The following is a 23,322-nucleotide window of genomic DNA, read 5'->3' as shown; positions in this document are numbered from 1 at the left end:
TTTTTTTTCCTGACGACTTAATATTAGAATTCTACAGAAATCTGTACTTTCTTCACTTTGAATCAAGTGCCTCTTATTATTTGTATGCAGCCAGCTGGGCAAAAATTGATGGAATATACCGCACTGTTTTTGCTAAATACAGATGTTCAACACCTGAATATGAATTTATGCACACTGGATCGCGATAATTTATCAGACACAAATTTTGAAAACAATTTTAAAATTAGCCCATTTAATTTTTTTTAAGATACCACAACGCGGTTGTCAGAAGTGTCAACTGATATTTTCCGATGAGTACCAGACATCAGCTGCAATAACAACGTTTGCAGGATTAAAAATTCATTCAGTTTCTTGACAAAACTGAGCCAGAGGATTACAGCTGTTGCTATTCCAAAGCCCCACATAAAATCCAAATAATTTATTTCATTCAAATGTGTCCCATGCTCAAAATTTCTACTTCCATTTAAAAACGACATTACCGAAAAAAAACTATATCCATAATAAACACATACATAGCAGACCTAAACCCATATACTGTAATTCAATAAACATACTTGCCACACAATGCATTCAGGTTACCCTCATTTTCTAATTCACTCTACCTTTCACTTCCCGCTTTATCTTTTACATTATTTTCTTCCTTTCTTTTTTTATTGGTGCATGAGTTGCTGCCACTTTTTTTGCAACATATGAGGGCGGGTACTCCCCTCTGCTTTTAAAGCTGCGCCTGTGGCCAAATAGCCACCTCACCTCTGCTGAGAATTTGCCTCAACATCTGGGTGCTCGACTCTTGTCCAGCACAGGCGATTCAAACTTTTCAGTTCCAAGAGCAGATCCTCTTCTGACTGGAGACCATGATTGTGTGGCCTGGAGCCTTGGCTCTGTCTCTGGTGCTACATCAGCTGTTGATCACTGCTACAGCGCAAGGCATTGGTGAGTTCTGGCTACCTCACTCTCTTTTCGAAAACAACAACTGCAGGATTGTTGTTTTGATGCATTTTAACCCTACAGAGGGTGGCCCTTTCTTGGTGTAAGGAACCCTAGTTGGTGCATGCCTCACTATTATTATTATGATGATATATGATATGAAGTATGTAAACAATGGAATGGTATGGTTTCAATTTGTTATGTTTTGGAAAAAAAAACCTTTGTCTTTTAGAGGACTTTGATGGGCTGAAATTGTGAATTTTCAAGTGATCAAACAAGCCCACTGAAAGGTTTAATTTCAACCAAACTTTAGGAGGGGTAGGTCATACCCGAAAAGGGTAACCGTTATGCTTTTGTGTTGACCAGGATCAATTATTAGTACATAAAATATTTTAATAGGATGCGAACCTTTCACTGAATGCTCCAAAATCCTGTTTTGATGATTGCTGCTTTAAATGGGAAGTCAATCCCCCAATTTTTTTTACAAGAATTCGTTCTATGCGCCGCCACGAGTCAAAACACGGCATTCTGATTAATGTTGCATTTGTGGAATGAGTCAAGCAGTAAAATTCACACGTTTTTGTCCATGCAAGGGGGCGGCCATTTTGCCACTTGCTGTCCACTGAAAATGACATCACAGTTGCTCAGGGCTCAGGTAACGACCAATCACGGCTCACCTGTTTGGTAAAGCTGAGTCATGATTGGTAGTTACCTGAGCCCTGAGTAGTTGTGATGTCATTTTCAGGCAACATAAGGTGGCAAAATGGCCGCCCCCTGAGATGGACAAAAATGGGTGGATTTTACTGTTACATAACATTGTAAAGATTTTTGGAGGATTGACTTCCCCTTTAAGTTGTTTTTAGAAGCTTTTGAGGTTGGAGAAGTAACGTTGAATAGGAGAGACTTGATTGGTAAAGCAGCTCTTACCTTGCATCTGAAAAAGTGCCTGTGCAAAAAAAAAAAAAAAAAACTGATTTGCCTGGAAACAAGACTGCATTTTTTCCACATCATTTTCCTGTCACTTCATGTTATTCTCGAGTTGCGCAAATGGCTGCATGCATGTGAATGTGAAACGAGTGGGTTGGCTCCAGTGGAAAGAGTGTGCGCCGCTGCTTCGGCAGCTCCTGTCCGTCACTCTATAAAAGACAGCAGGCCACAAACACAAGCGGTTGCTCACACATTCACGTAGGTCGCATGCACAAACGTGGGCACCCTGTCACACTTCATAAAGTCAGTCCATAGTACACTGGCAACTAGCATCATTTGGATGTAGACCTTCCACGAGGAAAAAAAAAAAATCTTTCTAGGAAGCCAAATTTAGGGAAAAGTAAGCCTGGAGGACAGAGTAGGGCATGCAATTAAAAATGAGAATTAATCTTTTTTTTTTTTTTATTATTATTTGTTGAATATTTAAAATGCACAATCGCCCACACCATTGGTCTGTCCCATCCCTCCACTTAAAAAATCAAACGTGGTCCTTCAACACAAAGGTTTGCCCATCCCTGCCACACAGTCGCACAAAATTTGGTGTTCAAAACTCATTCTTGCAAGATATTTTTCGGAGACACTGATTACGGGAATAAAAATGCTGTAAGACATTAGTATTGTGCAAGCCTACTCAGCATATTTCACAACAGCTCATTATGTATCAAAGGATTCTCTCGGCGTATACTTTGTATTTTCTTGGCTTTTTGTGGTTTTGTGAAATCCTTCCAAAGGGTGTGTTGTAAATGTAGACTCACATGGGTCAGGGTTTCAAAGTAGGGTTAGGGTTTCCAACTAGGGTCTCCAACTATAATTAGGGTTTCAAACTAGGGTTAGGGTTACCAACTAGGGTTTAAAACAAGGGTTAGGGTTTCAAACTAGGGTTAGGGTTTCCAACTAGGGTTTCAAACTAGGGTTAGGGTTTCAACGTAGGGTTTAAAACTAGGGTTAGGGTTTCATACTAGGGTTAGGGTTGCCAATTAGGGTTTCAAACTAGGGTTAGGGTTACCAACTAGGGTTTCAAACTAGGGTTAGGGTTTCAAGCTAGGGTTTCAAACTAGGGTTAGGGTTACCAACTAGGGTTTTAAACAAGGGTTAGGGTTTCAAACTAGGGTTAGGGTTTCCAATTAGGGTTTCAAAGTCGGTTTAGAGTTTCCAACTAGGGTTTCAAACTAGGGTTAGGGTTACCAACTAGGATTTTAAACAAGGGTTAGGGTTTCAAACTAGGGTTAGGGTTTCCAACTAGGGTTTCAAACTAGGGTTAGGGTTTCAACGTAGGGTTTAAAACTAGGGTTAGGGTTTCATACTAGGGTTAGGGTTGCCAACTAGGGTTTCAAACTAGGGTTAGGGTTACCAACTAGGGTTTCAAACTAGGGTTAGGGTTTCAAGCTAGGGTTTCAAACTAGGGTTAGGGTTATCAACTAGGGTTTTAAACAAGGGTTAGGGTTTCAAACTAGGGTTTCAAACTAGGGTTAGGGTTTCCAACTAGGGTTTCAAACTAGGGTTAGGGTTTCAACGTACGGTTTAAAACTAGTGTTAGGGTTTCATACTAGGGTTAGGGTTGCCAACTAGGGTTTCAAACTAGGGTTAGGGTTACCAACTAGGGTTTCAAACTAGGGTTAGGGTTTCAAGCTAGGGTTTCAAACTAGGGTTAGGGTTACCAACTAGGGTTTTAAACAAGGGTTAGGGTTTCAAACTAGGGTTTCAAACTAGGGTTAGGGTTTCCAACTAGGGTTTCAAACTAGGGTTAGGGTTTCAACGTACGGTTTAAAACTAGGGTTAGGGTTTCATACTAGGGTTAGGGTTGCCAACTAGGGTTTCAAACTAGGGTTAGGGTTACCAACTAGGGTTTCAAACTAGGTTTAGGGTTTCAAGCTAGCGTTTCAAACTAGGGTTAGGGTTACCGACTAGGGTTTTAAACAAGGGTTAGGGTTTCAAACTAGGGTTAGGGTTTCCAATTAGGGTTTCAAACTAGGGTTAGGGTTTCAAGCTAGGGTTTCAAACTAGGGTTAGGGTTACCAACTAGGGTTTTAAACAAGGGTTAGGGTTTCAAACTAGGGTTTCAAACTAGGGTTAGGGTTACCAACTAGGGTTTTAAACAAGGGTTAGGGTTTCAAACTAGGGTTTCAAACTAGGGTTAGGGTTTCAAGCTAGGGTTTCAAACTAGGGTTAGGGTTTCCAACTAGGGTTTCAAACTAGGGTTAGGGTTTCAACGTAGGGTTTAAAACTAGGGTTAGGGTTTCATACTAGGGTTAGGGTTGCCAACTAGGGTTTCAAACTAGGGTTAGGGTTACCAACTAGGGTTTCAAACTAGGGTTAGGGTTACCGACTAGGGTTTTAAACAAGGGTTAGGGTTTCAAACTAGGGTTAGGGTTTCCAATTAGGGTTTCAAACTAGGGTTAGGGTTTCAAGCTAGGGTTTCAAACTAGGGTTAGGGTTACCAACTAGGGTTTTAAACAAGGGTTAGGGTTTCAAACTAGGGTTTCAAACTAGGGTTAGGGTTACCAACTAGGGTTTTAAACAAGGGTTAGGGTTTCAAACTAGGGTTTCAAACTAGGGTTAGGGTTTCAAGCTAGGGTTTCAAACTAGGGTTAGGGTTTCCAACTAGGGTTTCAAACTAGGGTTAGGGTTTCAACGTACGGTTTAAAACTAGGGTTAGGGTTTCATACTAGGGTTAGGGTTGCCAACTAGGGTTTCAAACTAGGGTTAGGGTTACCAACTAGGGTTTCAAACTAGGGTTAGGGTTACCGACTAGGGTTTTAAACAAGGGTTAGGGTTTCAAACTAGGGTTAGGGTTTCCAATTAGGGTTTCAAACTAGGGTTAGGGTTTCAAGCTAGGGTTTCAAACTAGGGTTAGGGTTACCAACTAGGGTTTTAAACAAGGGTTAGGGTTTCAAACTAGGGTTTCAAACTAGGGTTAGGGTTACCAACTAGGGTTTTAAACAAGGGTTAGGGTTTCAAACTAGGGTTTCAAACTAGGGTTAGGGTTTCAAGCTAGGGTTTCAAACTAGGGTTAGGGTTTCCAACTAGGGTTTCAAACTAGGGTTAGGGTTTCAACGTAGGGTTTAAAACTAGGGTTAGGGTTTCATACTAGGGTTAGGGTTGCCAACTAGGGTTTCAAACTAGGGTTAGGGTTACCAACTAGGGTTTCAAACTAGGGTTAGGGTTTCAAGCTAGGGTTTCAAACTAGGGTTAGGGTTACCAACTAGGGTTTTAAACAAGGGTTAGGGTTTCAAACTAGGGTTTCAAACTAGGGTTAGGGTTTCCAACTAGGGTTTCAAACTAGGGTTAGGGTTTCAACGTACGGTTTAAAACTAGGGTTAGGGTTTCATACTAGGGTTAGGGTTGCCAACTAGGGTTTCAAACTAGGGTTAGGGTTACCAACTAGGGTTTCAAACTAGGGTTAGGGTTTCAAGATAGCGTTTCAAACTAGGGTTAGGGTTACCGACTAGGGTTTTAAACAAGGGTTAGGGTTTCAAACTAGGGTTAGGGTTTCCAATTAGGGTTTCAAACTAGGGTTAGGGTTTCAAGCTAGGGTTTCAAACTAGGGTTAGGGTTACCAACTAGGGTTTTAAACAAGGGTTAGGGTTTCAAACTAGGGTTTCAAACTAGGGTTAGGGTAACCAACTAGGGTTTTAAACAAGGGTTAGGGTTTCAAACTAGGGTTTCAAACTAGGGTTAGGGTTACCAACTAGGGTTTTAAACAAGGGTTAGGGTTTCAAACTAGGGTTTCAAACCAGGGTTAGGGTTTCAAGCTAGGGTTTCAAACTAGGGTTAGGGTTTCCAACTAGGGTTTCAAACTAGGGTTAGGGTTTCAACGTAGGGTTTAAAACTAGGGTTAGGGTTTCATACTAGGGTTAGGGTTGCCAATTAGGGTTTCAAACTAGGGTTAGGGTTACCAACTAGGGTTTCAAACTAGGGTTAGAGTTTCAAGCTAGGGTTTCAAACTAGTGTTAGGGTTACCAACTAGGGTTTTAAACAAGGGTAAGGGTTTCAAACTAGGGTTAGGGTTTCCAACTAGGGTTTCAAACTAGGGTTAGGGTTTCAACGTAGGGTTTAAAACTAGGGTTAGGGTTTCATACTAGGGTTAGGGTTGCCAACTAGGGTTTCAAACTAGGGTTAGGGTTACCAACTAGGGTTTCAAACTAGGGTTAGGGTTTCAAGCTAGTGTTTCAAACTAGGGTTAGGGTTACCGACTAGGGTTTTAAACAAGGGTTAGGGTTTCAAACTAGGGTTAGGGTTTCCAATTAGGGTTTCAAACTAGGGTTAGGGTTTCAAGCTAGGGTTTCAAACTAGGGTTAGGGTTACCAACTAGGGTTTTAAACAAGGGTTAGGGTTTCAAACTAGGGTTAGGGTTTCCAACTAGGGTTTCAAACTAGGGTTAGGGTTTCAACGTAGGGTTTAAAACTAGGGTTAGGGTTTCATACTAGGGTTAGGGTTGCCAATTAGGGTTTCAAACTAGGGTTAGGGTTACCAACTAGGGTTTCAAACTAGGGTTAGGGTTTCAAGCTAGGGTTTCAAACTAGGGTTAGGGTTACCAACTAGGGTTTTAAACAAGGGTTAGGGTTTCAAACTAGGGTTAGGGTTTCCAATTAGGGTTTCAAAGTCGGTTTAGAGTTTCCAACTAGGGTTTCAAACTAGGGTTAGGGTTACCAACTAGGATTTTAAACAAGGGTTAGGGTTTCAAACTAGGGTTAGGGTTTCCAACTAGGGTTTCAAACTAGGGTTAGGGTTTCAACGTAGGGTTTAAAACTAGGGTTAGGGTTTCATACTAGGGTTAGGGTTGCCAACTAGGGTTTCAAACTAGGGTTAGGGTTACCAACTAGGGTTTCAAACTAGGGTTAGGGTTTCAAGCTAGGGTTTCAAACTAGGGTTAGGGTTACCAACTAGGGTTTCAAACTAGGGTTAGGGTTTCAAGCTAGGGTTTCAAACTAGGGTTAGGGTTATCAACTAGGGTTTTAAACAAGGGTTAGGGTTTCAAACTAGGGTTTCAAACTAGGGTTAGGGTTTCCAACTAGGGTTTCAAACTAGGGTTAGGGTTTCAACGTACGGTTTAAAACTAGTGTTAGGGTTTCATACTAGGGTTAGGGTTGCCAACTAGGGTTTCAAACTAGGGTTAGGGTTACCAACTAGGGTTTCAAACTAGGGTTAGGGTTTCAAGCTAGGGTTTCAAACTAGGGTTAGGGTTACCAACTAGGGTTTTAAACAAGGGTTAGGGTTTCAAACTAGGGTTTCAAACTAGGGTTAGGGTTTCCAACTAGGGTTTCAAACTAGGGTTAGGGTTTCAACGTACGGTTTAAAACTAGGGTTAGGGTTTCATACTAGGGTTAGGGTTGCCAACTAGGGTTTCAAACTAGGGTTAGGGTTACCAACTAGGGTTTCAAACTAGGGTTAGGGTTTCAAGATAGCGTTTCAAACTAGGGTTAGGGTTACCGACTAGGGTTTTAAACAAGGGTTAGGGTTTCAAACTAGGGTTAGGGTTTCCAATTAGGGTTTCAAACTAGGGTTAGGGTTTCAAGCTAGGGTTTCAAACTAGGGTTAGGGTTACCAACTAGGGTTTTAAACAAGGGTTAGGGTTTCAAACTAGGGTTTCAAACTAGGGTTAGGGTTACCAACTAGGGTTTTAAACAAGGGTTAGGGTTTCAAACTAGGGTTTCAAACTAGGGTTAGGGTTACCAACTAGGGTTTTAAACAAGGGTTAGGGTTTCAAACTAGGGTTTCAAACCAGGGTTAGGGTTTCAAGCTAGGGTTTCAAACTAGGGTTAGGGTTTCCAACTAGGGTTTCAAACTAGGGTTAGGGTTTCAACGTAGGGTTTAAAACTAGGGTTAGGGTTTCATACTAGGGTTAGGGTTGCCAATTAGGGTTTCAAACTAGGGTTAGGGTTACCAACTAGGGTTTCAAACTAGGGTTAGGGTTTCAAGCTAGGGTTTCAAACTAGGGTTAGGGTTACCAACTAGGGTTTTAAACAAGGGTAAGGGTTTCAAACTAGGGTTAGGGTTTCCAACTAGGGTTTCAAACTAGGGTTAGAGTTTCAACGTAGGGTTTAAAACTAGGGTTAGGGTTTCATACTAGGGTTAGGGTTGCCAACTAGGGTTTCAAACTAGGGTTAGGGTTACCAACTAGGGTTTCAAACTAGGGTTAGGGTTACCAACTAGGGTTTCAAACTAGGGTTAGGGTTTCAAGCTAGTGTTTCAAACTAGGGTTAGGGTTACCGACTAGGGTTTTAAACAAGGGTTAGGGTTTCAAACTAGGGTTAGGGTTTCCAATTAGGGTTTCAAACTAGGGTTAGGGTTTCAAGCTAGGGTTTCAAACTAGGGTTAGGGTTACCAACTAGGGTTTTAAACAAGGGTTAGGGTTTCAAACTAGGGTTTCAAACTAGGGTTAGGGTTTCAAGCTAGGGTTTCAAACCAGGGTTAGGGTTTCCAACTAGGGTTTAAAACTAGGGTTAGGGTTTCAACGTAGGGTTTAAAACTAGGGTTAGGGTTTCATACTAGGGTTAGGGTTGCCAACTAGGGTTTCAAACTAGGGTTAGGGTTACCAACTAGGGTTTCAAACTAGGGTTAGGGTTTCAAGCTAGCGTTTCAAACTAGGGTTAGGGTTACCAACTAGGGTTTTAAACAAGGGTTAGGGTTTCAAACTAGGGTTAGGGTTTCCAATTAGGGTTTAAAACTAGGGTTAGGGTTTCAAGCTAGGGTTTCAAACTAGGGTTAGGGTTACCAACTAGGGTTTTAAACAAGGGTTAGGGTTTCAAACTAGGGTTAGGGTTTCCAACTAGGGTTTCAAACTAGGGTTAGGGTTTCAATGTAGGGTTTAAAACTAGGTTAAGGGTTTCATACTAGGGTTAGGGTTGCCAACTAGGGTTTCAAACTAGGGTTAGGGTTATCAACTAGGGTTTTAAACAAGGGTTAGGGTTTCAAACTAGGGTTTCAAACTAGGGTTAGGGTTTCCAACTAGGGTTTCAAACTAGGGTTAGGGTTTCAACGTACGGTTTAAAACTAGGGTTAGGGTTTCATACTAGGGTTAGGGTTGCCAACTAGGGTTTCAAACTAGGGTTAGGGTTACCAACTAGGGTTTCAAACTAGGGTTAGGGTTTCAAGCTAGCGTTTCAAACTAGGGTTAGGGTTACCGACTAGGGTTTTAAACAAGGGTTAGGGTTTCAAACTAGGGTTAGGGTTTCCAATTAGGGTTTCAAACTAGGGTTAGGGATTCAAGCTAGGGTTTCAAACTAGGGTTAGGGTTACCAACTAGGGTTTTAAACAAGGGTTAGGGTTTCAAACTAGGGTTTCAAACTAGAGTTAGGGTTACCAACTAGGGTTTTAAACAAGGGTTAGGGTTTCAAACTAGGGTTTCAAACTAGGGTTAGGGTTTCAAGCTAGGGTTTCAAACTAGGGTTAGGGTTTCAAGCTAGGGTTTCAAACTAGGGTTAGGGTTTCCAACTAGGGTTTCAAACTAGGGTTAGGGTTTCAACGTAGGGTTTAAAACTAGGGTTAGGGTTTCATACTAGGGTTAGGGTTGCCAACTAGGGTTTCAAACTAGGGTTAGGGTTACCAACTAGGGTTTTAAACAAGGGTTAGCGTTTCAAACTAGGGTTTCAAACCAGGGTTAGGGTTTCAAGCTAGGGTTTCAAACTAGGGTTAGGGTTTCCAACTAGGGTTTCAAACTAGGGTTAGGGTTTCAACGTAGGGTTTAAAACTAGGGTTAGGGTTTCATACTAGGGTTAGGGTTGCCAACTAGGGTTTCAAACTAGGGTTAGGGTTACCAACTAGGGTTTCAAACTAGGGTTAGGGTTTCAAGCTAGTGTTTCAAACTAGGGTTAGGGTTACCCACTAGGGTTTTAAACAAGGGTTAGGGTTTCAAACTAGGGTTAGGGTTTCCAATTAGGGTTTCAAACTAGGGTTAGGGTTTCAAGCTAGGGTTTCAAACTAGGGTTAGGGTTTCAAGCTAGGGTTTCAAACCAGGGTTAGGGTTTCCAACTAGGGTTTCAAACTAGGGTTAGGGTTTCAACGTAGGGTTTAAAACTAGGGTTAGGGTTTCATACTAGGGTTAGGGTTGCCAACTAGCGTTTCAAACTAGGGTTAGGGTTACCAACTAGGGTTTCAAACTAGGGTTAGGGTTTCAAGCTAGCGTTTCAAACTAGGGTTAGGGTTACCAACTAGTGTTTTAAACAAGGGTTAGGGTTTCAAACTAGGGTTAGGGTTTCCATTTAGGGTTTAAAACTAGGGTTAGGGTTTCAAGCTAGGGTTTCAAACTAGGGTTAGGGTTACCAACTAGGGTTTTAAACAAGGGTTAGGGTTTCAAACTAGGGTTAGGGTTTCCAATTAGGGTTTAAAACTAGGGTTAGGGTTTCAAGCTAGGGTTTCAAACTAGGGTTAGGGTTACCAACTAGGGTTTTAAACAAGGGTTAGGGTTTCAAACTAGGGTTAGGGTTTTCAACTAGGGTTTCAAACTAGGGTTAGGGTTTCAACATAGGGTTTAAAACTAGGGTTAGGGTTTCATACTAGGGTTAGGGTTGCCAGCTAGGGTTTCAAACTAGGGCTAGGGTTACCATCTAGGGTTTTAAACAAGGGTTAGGGTTTCAAACTAGGGTTAGGGTTTCCAACTAAGGTTTCAAACTAGGGCTAGGGTTTCAACGTAGGGTTTAAAACTAGGGTTAGGGTTTCATACTAGGGTTAGGGTTGCCAACTAGGGTTTTAAACTAGGGTTAGGGTTACCAACTAGGGTATAAAACTAGGGTTAGGGTTTCAAGCTAGGGTTTCAAACTAGGGTTAGGGTTACCAACTAGGGTTTTAAACAAGGGTTAGGGTTTCAAACTAGGGTTAAGGTTTCCAATTAGGGTTTCAAAGTCGGTTTAGAGTTTCCAACTAGGGTTTCAAAGTAGGTTTAGGGCTTCCAACTAGTGTTTCAAACTAGGGTTAGGGTTTCAAAGTAGGGTTAGGGTTTCCAACTAGGGTTACAAACTTGGGTTAGGGTTTCCAACTAGGGTTTTAAACTAGGTTTAAGGTTTCAACGTATGATTTCAAAGTTGGGTTAGGGTTGTCACCTAGAGTTTCAAACTAGGGTTAGGCTTACCAACTAGGGTTTCAAACTAGATTTAGGGTTTGCAACTAGGGTTTCAAACTAGAGTTAGGGTTTCAAATTAGGGTTTCAAAGTAGGGATAGGGTTTCAAACTAGGGTTTCAAACTAGGGTTAGGGTTACCAACTAGGGTTTCAAACTTGGAGGTTTTCAAACTTGGTGGTTTCTCCCTTCAGTCTCCTGTTCAGGAGGTGAAATGCATACTCTATTAGGTGCTAGTGTTGTTTTGGATCATTGTCTTGTTGCATGATGAAGCTTCTTCGGATTCATTTGGATGTATTTTTCTTGAAATTGCCAGACGAAAATGATTTTGGAGACCTTAGAATTCATTCTGCTGATACCATACGAGTTACATCGTCAGTAAAGAATATAGTGAGCCCGTTCCAGAAGCAGCCATTCAAGCCCATGCCATGACATTACCTCCACCATGCTTCACAGATGAGCCTCTGTGTTTTGGATCATAAGCAGATACTTTCTTTCTCCATATTTTGGCCTTTCCATCACTTTGGTAGAGGTTAATGCTGGTCTCATTACTCCGTACACCTTTTGCGTCTCATCGCTCTGCTTCTTTGCAAAATCCCTTCCAATTGTTTTTACTGATGACTGATTTGAATCTTGTGGCATGGCCTGTATATATCTTCTGTCCAAGTCTTCTTCAAACAGTGAAACCCAAAGCCAAAGACAGGCACTATCTAATATTAAAACAACTAGAAACACCAACTAGTCACATGTTTTTATACTAGTATGGTTCTACTATACTGCCAACCCAATACAATGCAATACATATTTAACATCTGTACATCTGTACAGCCGTCTCTGGGAGTGAATGAGAATATAGAAATGTTTCTTTCTGTACATTTTATAAAGTGGTTATGATGGTGACCATTTGAGATCAAACCGAATGATTTCTATTTCCGTTATGTCCAAAGGGGAAAAAAATGTGACCAAGTCCCGCAAGTTGGCCAACATCGTGAAATGGATCATGTTGGCCCTTTAGAGGTTCCTCTTATTTTAGTTTGAACAGGTTGGCTTTTCTATTTTAGTGTATGACCTTCTGGTGTCGCCAGACTGCCTGCCAGACTTGCTCCAAGGAAGCTTAAAGAATAAAGGGCGGGATGAGGCCTTCTTGCTGTCCTCCTTCAAACTCCAAACCAAGGCCCCCACATCCCTTTACAGCATCATTAACCCCAAGGACAACAGCAAGTACCTGGAGCTCAATGTGCAGGCCAAACTGAGCAAAGGTGAGAGAGAATCATGCGCTGACTTCATCTCCAGCAGCTGACACCGATGCTCTCTTCCAACATGCTCTCCGCCTCAAGTCACCCTGCGCTACCAGAAGACCGATGGCCGATACGGCACAACCAGTTTTAACCACGCTTCCCTGGCCGACGGCAATGACCACCATGTGCTGCTGCATGCCAGCGGTCTGCAACGCGGCCCCCCTCGCCTCAACATCTATGTGGACTGCAGGCTGGCGCACACTCTGGATGACCTGCCAGCTGCATTTGGCTCCATCCCTCGCGGACGGAACTCAGTCGCACTTAGGATGCTCCAGGTACAAGAAATGAACATTTACATTCATTGCATATTAAGCGGTGTCATTTACTTGTCTTTGTTTTATATTTGTGATGAAGGGCGGCATGTCCGACATGAAACTGGTGCTTGACGACACCATAGACAATGTGGCAACGCTGCAGGACTGCAGCCTGGATCAGAGCGAACCTCTGAAGCTGCTGAGTGAGAGAACTATGACACGCTGAAAACCTTTTAAACTTTAGACCTAATGTTACGTGTGGCCACCCTGGTGTTGTAGTGGTCAGCGTGTCTGCCAAACAATCCTGACGTTTGGGGTTCCAATCCGGCAGCCGCTTGTTTTGCCATGCCCAGTTTGTGGTGCACATTTGTGCCCAATGAAAACAATGACAATGAAAACAACAAACTTGTTTACAATTTAAATTGTAAACAAGAGTATGGTTGCTAAGGAATTTACTCCAAAAGAGCACTGTAAGTATCATGAGACAAGTCTATTCATTGGAATCACTCCTCGTATGATATGTAAAATAAATTGTAATATGCAACATCTATTACAGGTTTTTGCAATAAAAAGGCTTGTGAGTTTGTAACTAGACGTCCTACCAAATATAATGAACGATTATTGGATCAAAGAAATACAATATGCTACTGACTTTTCTTCAGTGTCATGAATAAATCAATTTGACATTAAAGTAGAAATCAACCCAAACAGTTTTTTTCAAGAATATGTTCTATGCAGGCCCACTAGTTGAAACATTGCATTTTGATTAATAATGCGTTCATGGAATATGAGTTAAGCAGCAAAATCCACCCCTTTTTAGCCATCTCAGGGGGCGGCCATTTTGTCACTTCTGTCGACTGAAGATGACATCACAACTACTCACAACGACCGGCCACGGCTCAGCTTCAGAAAACAGGTCAGCCGTGATTGGTCGTTACCTGAGCCCAGCGCAACTGTGATGTCATTTTCAGTCGACAGAAGTGACAAAATGGCCACCCCCACAGATGGCTAAAAACGGGCGGATTAACTCTTATTCCACAAACGCAATATTTATCAGAATACCTTGTTTCAACGAGTGGGCTTGCATAGAACAATATTCTTGAAAAAATATGTTTGGGTTGACTTCCACCTTAAGATAATTCTTACATTCTTAAAGGGTAATACCATGTAGTCATTTATCTTGTATTGTATTATGTATACAGAGGTAGTGTGACATATAGTTCAAAGTACAACAATGTGGCCGTCTTTGCTCTCAGGTTTCCAGGCAGGCACAAGCATTCAGGAGCAGACCACCATGCAGGAATTAAGGAGCATCCTGGCTGAGATGAAGGAGATGCTCAATCAGCAGGTAACTTGTTTGCGCATGCGTCTGACAAAGAAAATCTTGTATTAAAAAAAAATCAGGTACATTGTCGTATTTCAAAATTGAGCTGAAGTACCCGGTCAAATGATATAGACAGAAGATGATGGATGAGAGGCGAAAGCTAACGATTTGAGATGAACAACAAGCAATCAAGTTCTTGACAAGGTGACGATGGGTTGATACATACGCATTCAGATCCGTGTGTGTTCTGAGACTTCCTGATGCAAGGTGAAGAATGAAACCTGAGTTGCAATTACGTTTACGTAATATGATTTTACTTCTGGGCAAGATCGGTTTTGCAATAAAATGAATTCTCGTAAAAAGTGACCAGCTGGGTTTCTGGAACTGTTTTGTCTTCAAGGGATTGTGAAACCACTGATGCAAATGTTAAAACAATTCAAATCAGATATTCAAAGGACACTTTTAAGATTATACAGTACACCAGGTAATACTCGCCTGAAGCTCAGACCGACATATGTAAACGAGAGGAGGAAGTTGCAGAAGCTTGTCCCACTGACATATATCGTGTTATTCTAAACAGAAACAATTTTTGTTTTCCCTACATTTCTGTCCAAGATAAAAGAGACCAATTTTCTGAGGAACACCATCTCTGAGTGTCTTCCTTGTGGTAAGTATAATGGAAACACTGAACTGCCTTTTTTTTTTCCTCACTCTATCTGGACAAATATTTTGGTCCACAGAGCTCACTGAATCCAAGCCTTGACTGGTTATTTTCCTCCTAAAAGATTTTGGACCGTACTCTGCTTCCAACAATTTGGAGAATGCCCTTTTTTCTCACACTGCACATGGAACGCTCTATAAGAACGGTCTCAGTCTTTGATGAGGGAAAACATGTCGTCAACCCCACTCACTGCTTTTGGACAAATACTGTATTGTCTGCAGGTCCCGACGGAAGGCCAACCAACCCGGGATCACCTCCAGGCCCAGGCCAGTACCAAATGCCTCCTGCCTGTCCGCCTGGAACGTGTTTCCGACAGGACATGTGCATTCCCTCTTCAACCGGAGGGTACCAGTGCGCTCCCTGTCCTGATGGGTATACGGGGGACGGGGTTCACTGCGCTGACATCGACGAGGTACTGAACTGTGCTCAAAATGGCGAAAAGACAACGTGACACTAATTAGTTGTTGTTGTTGTGTTTTAGTGCCAGTTCAATCCGTGTTTTCCTGGCGTAAGGTGTGAGAACACAGCGCCTGGGTACCGATGTGGCAAATGTCCTTCGGGATATGATGGACCGGAAATAAACGGAGTTGGGGTATCCTATGCTCAGTCTAACAAGCAGGTATTGGCCTTCATTGTTGGGATGGAATGAATTACAAATACTTTGCGTCACTGTACTTAAAAAGGAAGTCAACCCAAACGTATTTTTGTCAGAAATATGTTCTATGCAAGACCACTAGTTGAGAACACGGCATGCTGATTAATATTGCGCTTGGAATATGACTTAAGCAGCAATTTCCATCCCTTTTTAGCCATCTCTGGGGGCGGCCATTTTGTCACTTCTGTCGACTGAATATGCCATCACAATTGGCTCAGGGCTCAGGTAACTACCAATCACGGCTGACCTGTTTTCCGAAGCAGAGCCGTGATTGGTCGTTACCTGAGCCCTGAGCAATTGTGATGTCATTTACAGTCGGCAGAAGTGACAAAATGGCCGCCCCTGAGATGGCTAAAAACGAGTGGATTTTGCTGCTTAACTCATATTCCACAAACGCAATATTGATCACAATACCGTGTTTCAACTAGTGGGCCTGCATAGAACATATTCTTGAAAAGAATGTGTTTGGGTTGATTTCCTCTTTAAGTAGATATGTCAGGTATCTGTACTTGTACTTCAGTATTTATTTTTTCAAAGGCTACTTTTATGCCCTACATTTGAAAATCTACCCCTCACTTTGTCAAAATAGGCTCATTCCTTTTTTCAACCACCGAGAATGACGGCACAGTGTAAAAAAGACTTAACAGAGACTCTCTGCGCTTTGCTTTCTAGCCACGTGTAAATATCAAACCATAGTGAAGTATTATTATATTAACACCTTTTATACATATAGTGTATTTGTACGGCCTGGTAACTCCACACCAGCTGGTCAGGCCTCACTTACACTTCAAACCTGCCAACGTTTTTATTTCTTTGTGAAATTTTTGAATGGCTGTTATACCGTAACTGCAACTTTCCGGCACCATGTTTCTTCAAGGTGTGTGAGGATATAGATGAGTGCCTGAGCCCGCCTGGCTACGGAGGCTGTACTGCCAACTCCCACTGCTACAACACTGTAGTAAGACCATGAAATAAGATCAAAGGGACAACTGCGGCATTATTCCCAAAAGCTCCGAAGCCACCTGTCTGGTGACCGTGCAATGTTCTCTCCAGGGCTCCTTCCGCTGTGGAGACTGTAAAAATGGCTTCACGGGTGACCAGGCGAGCGGCTGCCAGGGCACCAGACTCTGTCCCAATGGGCAGCCCAACCCGTGTGACGCCAATGCCGAGTGTGTTGTGCAGAGAGACGGCAGTATTAGCTGTGCGGTGAGATCAACAAATTACCTCATGCCCGTCCCCTGAATTATGGTTGTGAGATTGTATTGTATTTGTGAAACTTTGACACTGCTCCAAAAAAAAAACCCCAACAACATCCATCCTTGTGTTTGTTTATGTTAGTGTGGTGTTGGTTGGGCAGGCAATGGCTATAAATGCGGAAAGGACACCGATATTGATGCATACCCTGACAATTTTCTTGACTGCCAAGGAAACAACTGTAATAAGGTTAGGCATACATCTCTCTTACTCTTGCTCTTCTAATTTACCTTTCTAGTCCAATCTACTTATCAAAATCCCTACATCCCTCCCTCACCTACATTTCACTACAGCACTGCAGCACTGTCACTTAGAGTATTTTTTCCTCTGTACTATGTACAGGCCGAAATGAGTGTTCCCCATATTTTTTATGTAGATGTAGGTTGGTGTGTATACACATGTGTATATACACATGTTACTGCGTATATCTACATAGGTTTGATTCTAAATGTTTGCCGTCAATGTTATACATTAATGGCCACATTATGCCGCCGCCCCTGTGTGACCTATATCTTTGCTACTGTAACAACGAAAATTTCCCCACTGTGGGATCAATAAAGGCATTCTTATCTTATCTTATCTTATCTTATCACCTCCAACCCACCTATACCTTATTTTCCTACCTACCGAGTGCACGTAATCTATCACAATAATAATAATGATATTAATAATAATAATATTATTAAGACTACTACTACTACTACTACTACTACTACTACTACTACTGCTACTACTACTACTACTACTACTACTACTCATAATAATAATAATAATAATAATGATAATAATAATAATAATAATAATAATAATAATAATAATAATAATAATAATAATAATAATAATAATAATAATAATTTGTGTGCTTCAATGTTGTTTCCAGGACAACTGTGTGTTTGTTCCAAATTCGGGCCAGGAGGATGCCGACAGAGACGGGATGGGTGACGCCTGTGACGAGGACGCAGACAGCGATGGCATCAGTAACATAGACGTACTGTAGCTAATGGATTGCTACTTGCAAATATTTCCACATATTCCTGGGTGATTTGGGAAGCTATAATACAACGGCGCGTATGAACATCTCAGGACAACTGCTGGCTGGTTCCAAATGTGGACCAGACGAACAGCGATAAGGATCTCCATGGCGACGCCTGCGACAACTGCAGAACAGTGGAGAATCCATCCCAGAAAGATACAGACAGAGATGGACTGGGAGATGAGTGTGATGACGACATGGACGGGGACAGTAAGTTTGTGCTCTTAGTGTCAATGTGTCAACATCGCTCCATGCTGCCGAATTACACTTGTCAATTCATGCGATGAATAACTTTTCAGAACATTCGAGTATGAATCGCTAAACCGCAGAATAGCGCTGTTCGCTAATGCTAATACTGCCGATCTGTTAGTCTTTGCACTTTTAATCTGTGTGCTTTTGTGTAGTCTAACCATACTTTGGAAATGGGAGCTCTGCTTACAGCCTAGTCGTCAAGTCATGGGCAGAGAAACTCATTGTTGAGCTGGTATTATATGCAAATTATCAGCATTGCCACGCCACAGTTTGGCAAAATTCAGAACGTCTCGCTGACAGGAACATTTTCGAAAAGTGGCAGCTCACAAAAGATTTACTTAGTTGTGTAGTTTCACGCTCGGTGGGTGGGCCGGCACTTCAGAACCCCATCTATTTATTTACAGGCACTCAAAAGTAAATGTTCCCCATAAGTGTCTATAATTACAGGGTGTCATTTATGTAAATGTCATGGAGTGGCTGAAGTCAAAGTTTGAATGTTTCAGTAAGTGGGTTATAACTGTTTTTATTGCATCAAATGACATTTAAAAGAACCAAATGTCCGCTTGAGTCATTAAAAGGCACTCTGTGAGTTACCTAAACCACCCCGGTCCTGTTTTTAATTTATACTCTAATTTCTACAGTTAGCTTAACTACCACATGCTAAAGTAGAAAAACAAATATGTCAGGTGAGGATAGACGTGACTCACACTCCTTATCCTGGTCTGGTAATTTTAGTGGTCTCTCTCCGGCCTGGCAAAGTGTTATCTGTTTAACGTCCTCATGTTCTTTTCTCTGCCTGTTTGCAATTCCCAACTCCTCTTGTTAGGTCATCTCCTGTACATTCAAGTTAATAGCTAAGGCGTCACCAGTTCTGCTGAAAACTGTGAAATGTTCAAATGTTCCAAGTGTAATTGCAGGAGTTTTCACAGGCTTCCCTCCCACTCTTCCCTTAAATGTTGAATTTCCTCATGTTTTCCACTGGAGACGTCAAGTCCTTGTGTGTAGCATTGTTTCCCGGACATATTGGGTACTGGTGACTGCTCAACAATTATTCATCACAGCTGAGCTCCAACACCCTAATGGTTAGATCTGAGGTTGGATTGATTGTAATAATGCTTGGTCACGTCTGTTTCGTCCCAAAAATATTTTCCGTGCAGGCGTCTGCCAAGCATTGAGGGGCTCTGGAAACTATTTGACCCTTGTCTTAAAAACACACGGACATTTGGCCATCTGCTTGTCTGTGTAGAGTTGAGGACTCACGCTGTCATGATTCAGTCCACACTTTCACACACCTCACAGCCATAAAGAAACAAATGTGTTTTGTCTATCAGATTTGAAGAACGATGTGGACAATTGCCCACATGTGGCTAACCCGGACCAGAACGACAAAGATAATGACGGCGTGGGAGATGCTTGTGACAGCTGTCCTGATATGGCCAACCCTAACCAGGTAGCTAAACCAACAACACCCGCCGACCCCCCCCAAAAACATTGACCAGAATCTTTAAAATGCTGACAAATGTTTTTGTTTTTCCCGATTGCAGTCAGACTCAGACGATGACCTTGTGGGAGATACCTGTGATGACAACATTGACACGTAGGCACATCAGCTCTTTAACTGTGCACTTAAATCCCAAAATTCAGGCGAAATTTTGCATGAGTTGATATTTATGCTTTGAATGGGAATGGGAATCTTCTGACGGCAGATTTCACAAGAAAGTGTCAAAGGCCTTATGAGACTGTGTGATAGCAATTCATTACAGTATAATGCTAGCAATTGTTTTTAGTTTTTTTAAAATTTGAAAATTAGTAATACAGTATCTCTGTATTGGTGTTAAAGTAACTCTTTCCACAGTGTTAAAAAAAATCAGTGTTAAAATAACTCAAAACCGAGTACATATTTTACACTGGCTAACAGGGCACAGTGTTAATACAATTTAACACCACATGTTAAATAACTCTGGAGAGAGTAAATAGAGAGAGTGGTGTTGATTATTTAGTCTATAGAGTAAATATGAAACAACTCTGTCTATAGGCATAATTTTTCCACTTGGTTCATCTTCAGATGCCTATTCACCACATAAACTTCACTTTAACTCTAAATATGGTCAAGTTAAATAATTTGGGGCTTCATCTTGGATGTCTGGAAACATTCTAAGCTTTACCAAAGTATTCAAAGCTTTTCCATGACTGAATGAGAATTTGTCTTTACAAATATGTTTTTTGTTTAACAATTTTTTTGTGAATAGTTCTTTATTCGAGTCCTTTTATGGAATAACAGTGTTGATGTTGTATGGAATTAAAAGCAATTTTGCGAATGATTGCTATCGAATGAAAAGCATCTCCGAATTTTGTTTTGTTGTTCAGTGATGGAGACGGCCATCAGAACAATAAAGACAACTGTCCCAATGTCATCAACTCCTCTCAGTTGGACACAGACAAGGATGGCATGGTGGCAAACTTGTCATTTGTCTTCATTTCAGTCTGATTATAAATCAGATGCACAAATGAACCACTGAGAACATCAGTGGGCTAACTCCATTTTTGTGCAGCATTGAATAGAGAAAAGGCATCTTTCAGATGCATACGGGACTAAATTCAAATTTTGAGACATAGGAGGACATCTTTAATTACACTCTGTCAGTACATTTCCTGGTTCGAAATTAAGTTGTGCTTTTAGTTTAGCTGCCACTGCATCAGCATGTTAGAATATGTAAATGTTGTAGCTATATGAAATATTGGAAGTTGTCTGGCCCGCAATTGCACCAAGGGTTTTTTTTTTGGGGGGGGGGGTTTGTTATAACACAATCCCTTCTTTTCTTTCAAGGAACCTAGATGATACTAACCAGGAACTAAACTATTAAATTGCCCATGATGACAGTGCCTCAATTGTGGCAATTGCAAGCAATATGATTTAACATGAATGAATGAAATGGCAATCCTGAACAAAATGACAATTTCTGTAAAAACAAGTTTCCAGAAATAATAATTTATCCACCTGCCCAGCTGTTACTGTAGCCATAAAACTCTGACTCACTCTCCTGCAAAATGACAGAAATGGAGTTATCCCATTCTAGTTCTCTGGGGCTGATGCGTTAAAGGTCTCACTCTAAAATTCCCACATCATTGTCAGGGAGATGAATGTGATGACGACGACGACAATGACGGCGTCAAGGACGATGAGGACAACTGTAGATTGGTAGCCAACCCAGACCAAAAAGACTCAGATAGTGAGTATATTGACATTTTAGTGACACTGTCCTTGGAGTGTGTGAAAAGGGCGCTTCGTACCGACCGGCGTGTGTTTGCGTTTCAGGCGACAACGTGGGGGACGCGTGTCACGGCGATTTTGACAAAGATAATATTATTGACGTCGTCGACCACTGTCCAGAGAATGCTGAGGTCACCCTGACGGATTTCAGAGCCTATCAAACCGTAGTCCTGGATCCAGAAGGGGACTCGCAGATTGATCCCAATTGGGTGGTTCTTAACCAGGTGACCACGTAGCATTGCTCCAGATACTGTCTGTCAAAAAAAAGACTAGGCACATAAAAAACACGGACAAAATTATTGCGACATAACTCTAAACCAGTGGCTATTAGTGGGGATCGTGTGACCCCCAGCTTCCAAAAGCATTCACGTTAGGTTAAAGACTCTAAATTTCCCAATGTGTGAATGTGATAAGTGGTTCGGATGATGGATGGGTTGGAGACCAAAAAACTGAAACAAAAAGTGTATTAATCGTCCAATCACATTGCTCTGGTGTCATTCTAAATGCTGCTCCCAGACATAAGGAGCAGATTTATATGCTATCTGTCTTTCTTTGGCACTCTAACAAAGCATTCCCTCATAAATTCTGAAGGGAGTTTAATGTTAACATTACATAAGAATGTATTACATAAAACACGGGGGATCTTTAATCTGGGTCTTGAGGATCCACAAAAGAATTTGTAAAAAAAAAAAAAAAAAAAAAAAAAATTATAAAGTCCATACGTACTGGACATAAGTTGCACAGTGGCCAATAAAACAATCATAATAAACTAATTACAGTACTGTAATTCTCCCTCTTTTTAGAACAAAACCATATTTTTACTGGAGGGATATCCAATTTCTGTTAGGATTTTCGAGAGATTAATGGTGCACTGCCTTTTCCAGAAAACCCGGTGTAATAATATTACGTGACTGAATTTGTATTTTCTAAATTCACTTGCTAAAATATGACTTTCTTGAAACTTTGACTTTAACTAATCATATCTTGGAAAAATATGACTCGAAACAAAAAGCGTCAACTTTTAATTCCAATGGATTTTAGTGACACACATGATAGTTATGTTTAAGTAGCATTTGCATTATGAGGGGTTCCTGTGAAAAATGTCACCCCTTGTAAGGTGTCCCTGAACCCCAATATTTTGAAAACACCCGATGTAAGACTACTGCGAATTCATTCTGATTTACTTGCACAAGGGGATGGAGATTGTCCAGACTATGAACTCTGACCCCGGCCTGGCTGTGGGTGAGTGGCGCTTCCCTCACGTTTCTCCTCTGCTTGAGTGATCTTCTCTTCCTAAATGCTTGCCTCTCTGCTGTCCAGGCTACACGGCATTCAATGGTGTGGACTTTGAGGGAACGTTCCACGTCAACACCGTGACGGACGACGACTACGCCGGCTTCATCTTCGGTTACCAGGACTCCTCTTCCTTCTACGTGGTCATGTGGAAGCAGACGGAGCAGACCTACTGGCAGGCTGCGCCCTTCCGAGCCGTGGCCGAGCCGGGAATACAACTGAAGGTGCGTTCTTGCTGTCTTCACCGATCTGGCTATTTCTTTCCCACTTGGTATTCTGTGTCTCCCTCCCCATCAGGCGGTGAAATCCAAAACTGGACCTGGTGAGTATCTGAGGAACTCACTGTGGCACACCGGAGATACTCCAGAGCAAGTTCGTCTCCTTTGGAAAGATCCCAGGAATGTGGGCTGGAAGGACAAGGTGTCCTACCGCTGGTTTCTCCAGCACAGACCTCAAGTCGGATACATCAGGTACACACGCGCATACTTTTATACCATCGCAGCACAAACCAACCCGTCTCCCGTCTTTTTAAACCAGGGCTCGCTTCTTCGAGGGTTCGGACCTGGTGGCGGACACGGGTGTGATCCTTGACACCAGCATGAGAGGAGGCCGGCTGGGTGTTTTCTGCTTCTCCCAGGAGAACATCATCTGGTCCAATCTGAAGTACAGATGCAATGGTGAGTGTTACTAGTGCAGTCACAGGAAGTGCAAGTTGTTTACAACAATGTCCCCCTTTTCCTGCAGATACCATCCCCGATGACTATGTGCAGTTCAGCGCCCAAAACCTCAATTGAAGAACGCGATAGATCATAAAATCTCACTTGGGGCCATGATAATACGTTTTACCCGAGCTAATGGACGTGTGTATCGGCAGGTATTGAATGTGTTTGCAATATCCAGTGCAGCGCTTATCATCTGAATGTTATATGCTATTAATGGTGTTTTAATAAAATAAGAACTCAATTTCAATTACCCAAGACATTTAATGAAATTGTTCAT

General features: G+C 41.8%; 1 protein-coding gene across 1 annotated transcript; it reads left to right on the top strand.

The window, feature by feature from the left end:
• The first annotated feature begins 823 nt into the window (after nt 1-823).
• On the top strand, nt 824-23,292 carry thbs4a (thrombospondin 4a). The gene is made up of 23 exons (XM_086030640.1): nt 824-933; nt 12,030-12,227; nt 12,306-12,541; nt 12,621-12,723; nt 13,777-13,868; nt 14,460-14,511; nt 14,787-14,977; nt 15,047-15,184; nt 16,098-16,178; nt 16,274-16,426; nt 16,559-16,663; nt 17,355-17,462; nt 17,558-17,717; nt 19,091-19,209; nt 19,304-19,356; nt 20,127-20,211; nt 20,893-20,989; nt 21,076-21,254; nt 22,224-22,272; nt 22,351-22,547; nt 22,621-22,793; nt 22,861-23,000; nt 23,068-23,292. Exons 1-23 carry the CDS (start codon nt 855-857, stop codon nt 23,115-23,117), a joined length of 2,838 nt encoding a protein of 945 aa, XP_085886766.1. The 5' UTR covers nt 824-854; the 3' UTR covers nt 23,118-23,292.
• Nucleotides 23,293-23,322: the final 30 nt, after the last annotated feature.

The sequence above is a fragment of the Filicampus tigris genome, chromosome 5 (genome assembly GCF_054856515.1).
Source record: "Filicampus tigris isolate MCC_2025a chromosome 5, RoL_Ftig_1.0, whole genome shotgun sequence".
Classification (NCBI taxonomy): Eukaryota; Metazoa; Chordata; class Actinopteri; order Syngnathiformes; family Syngnathidae; genus Filicampus; species Filicampus tigris.
The sequence above is the reverse complement of the archived record's forward strand: the minus strand, read 5'-3'. Positions and strand labels throughout refer to the sequence as shown.

Excerpts from the sequence above, each read along its gene's own strand:
- thbs4a (XM_086030640.1), top strand. The coding sequence starts at position 855 with ATGATTGTGTGGCCTGGAGCCTTGGCTCTGTCTCTGGTGCTACATCAG. Across the intron at positions 16,664-17,354 it reads AAGGAAACAACTGTAATAAG|GACAACTGTGTGTTTGTTCC; the intron begins GTTAGGCATACA and ends TGTTGTTTCCAG. Across the intron at positions 19,357-20,126 it reads TGTGATGACAACATTGACAC|TGATGGAGACGGCCATCAGA; the intron begins GTAGGCACATCA and ends TTTGTTGTTCAG.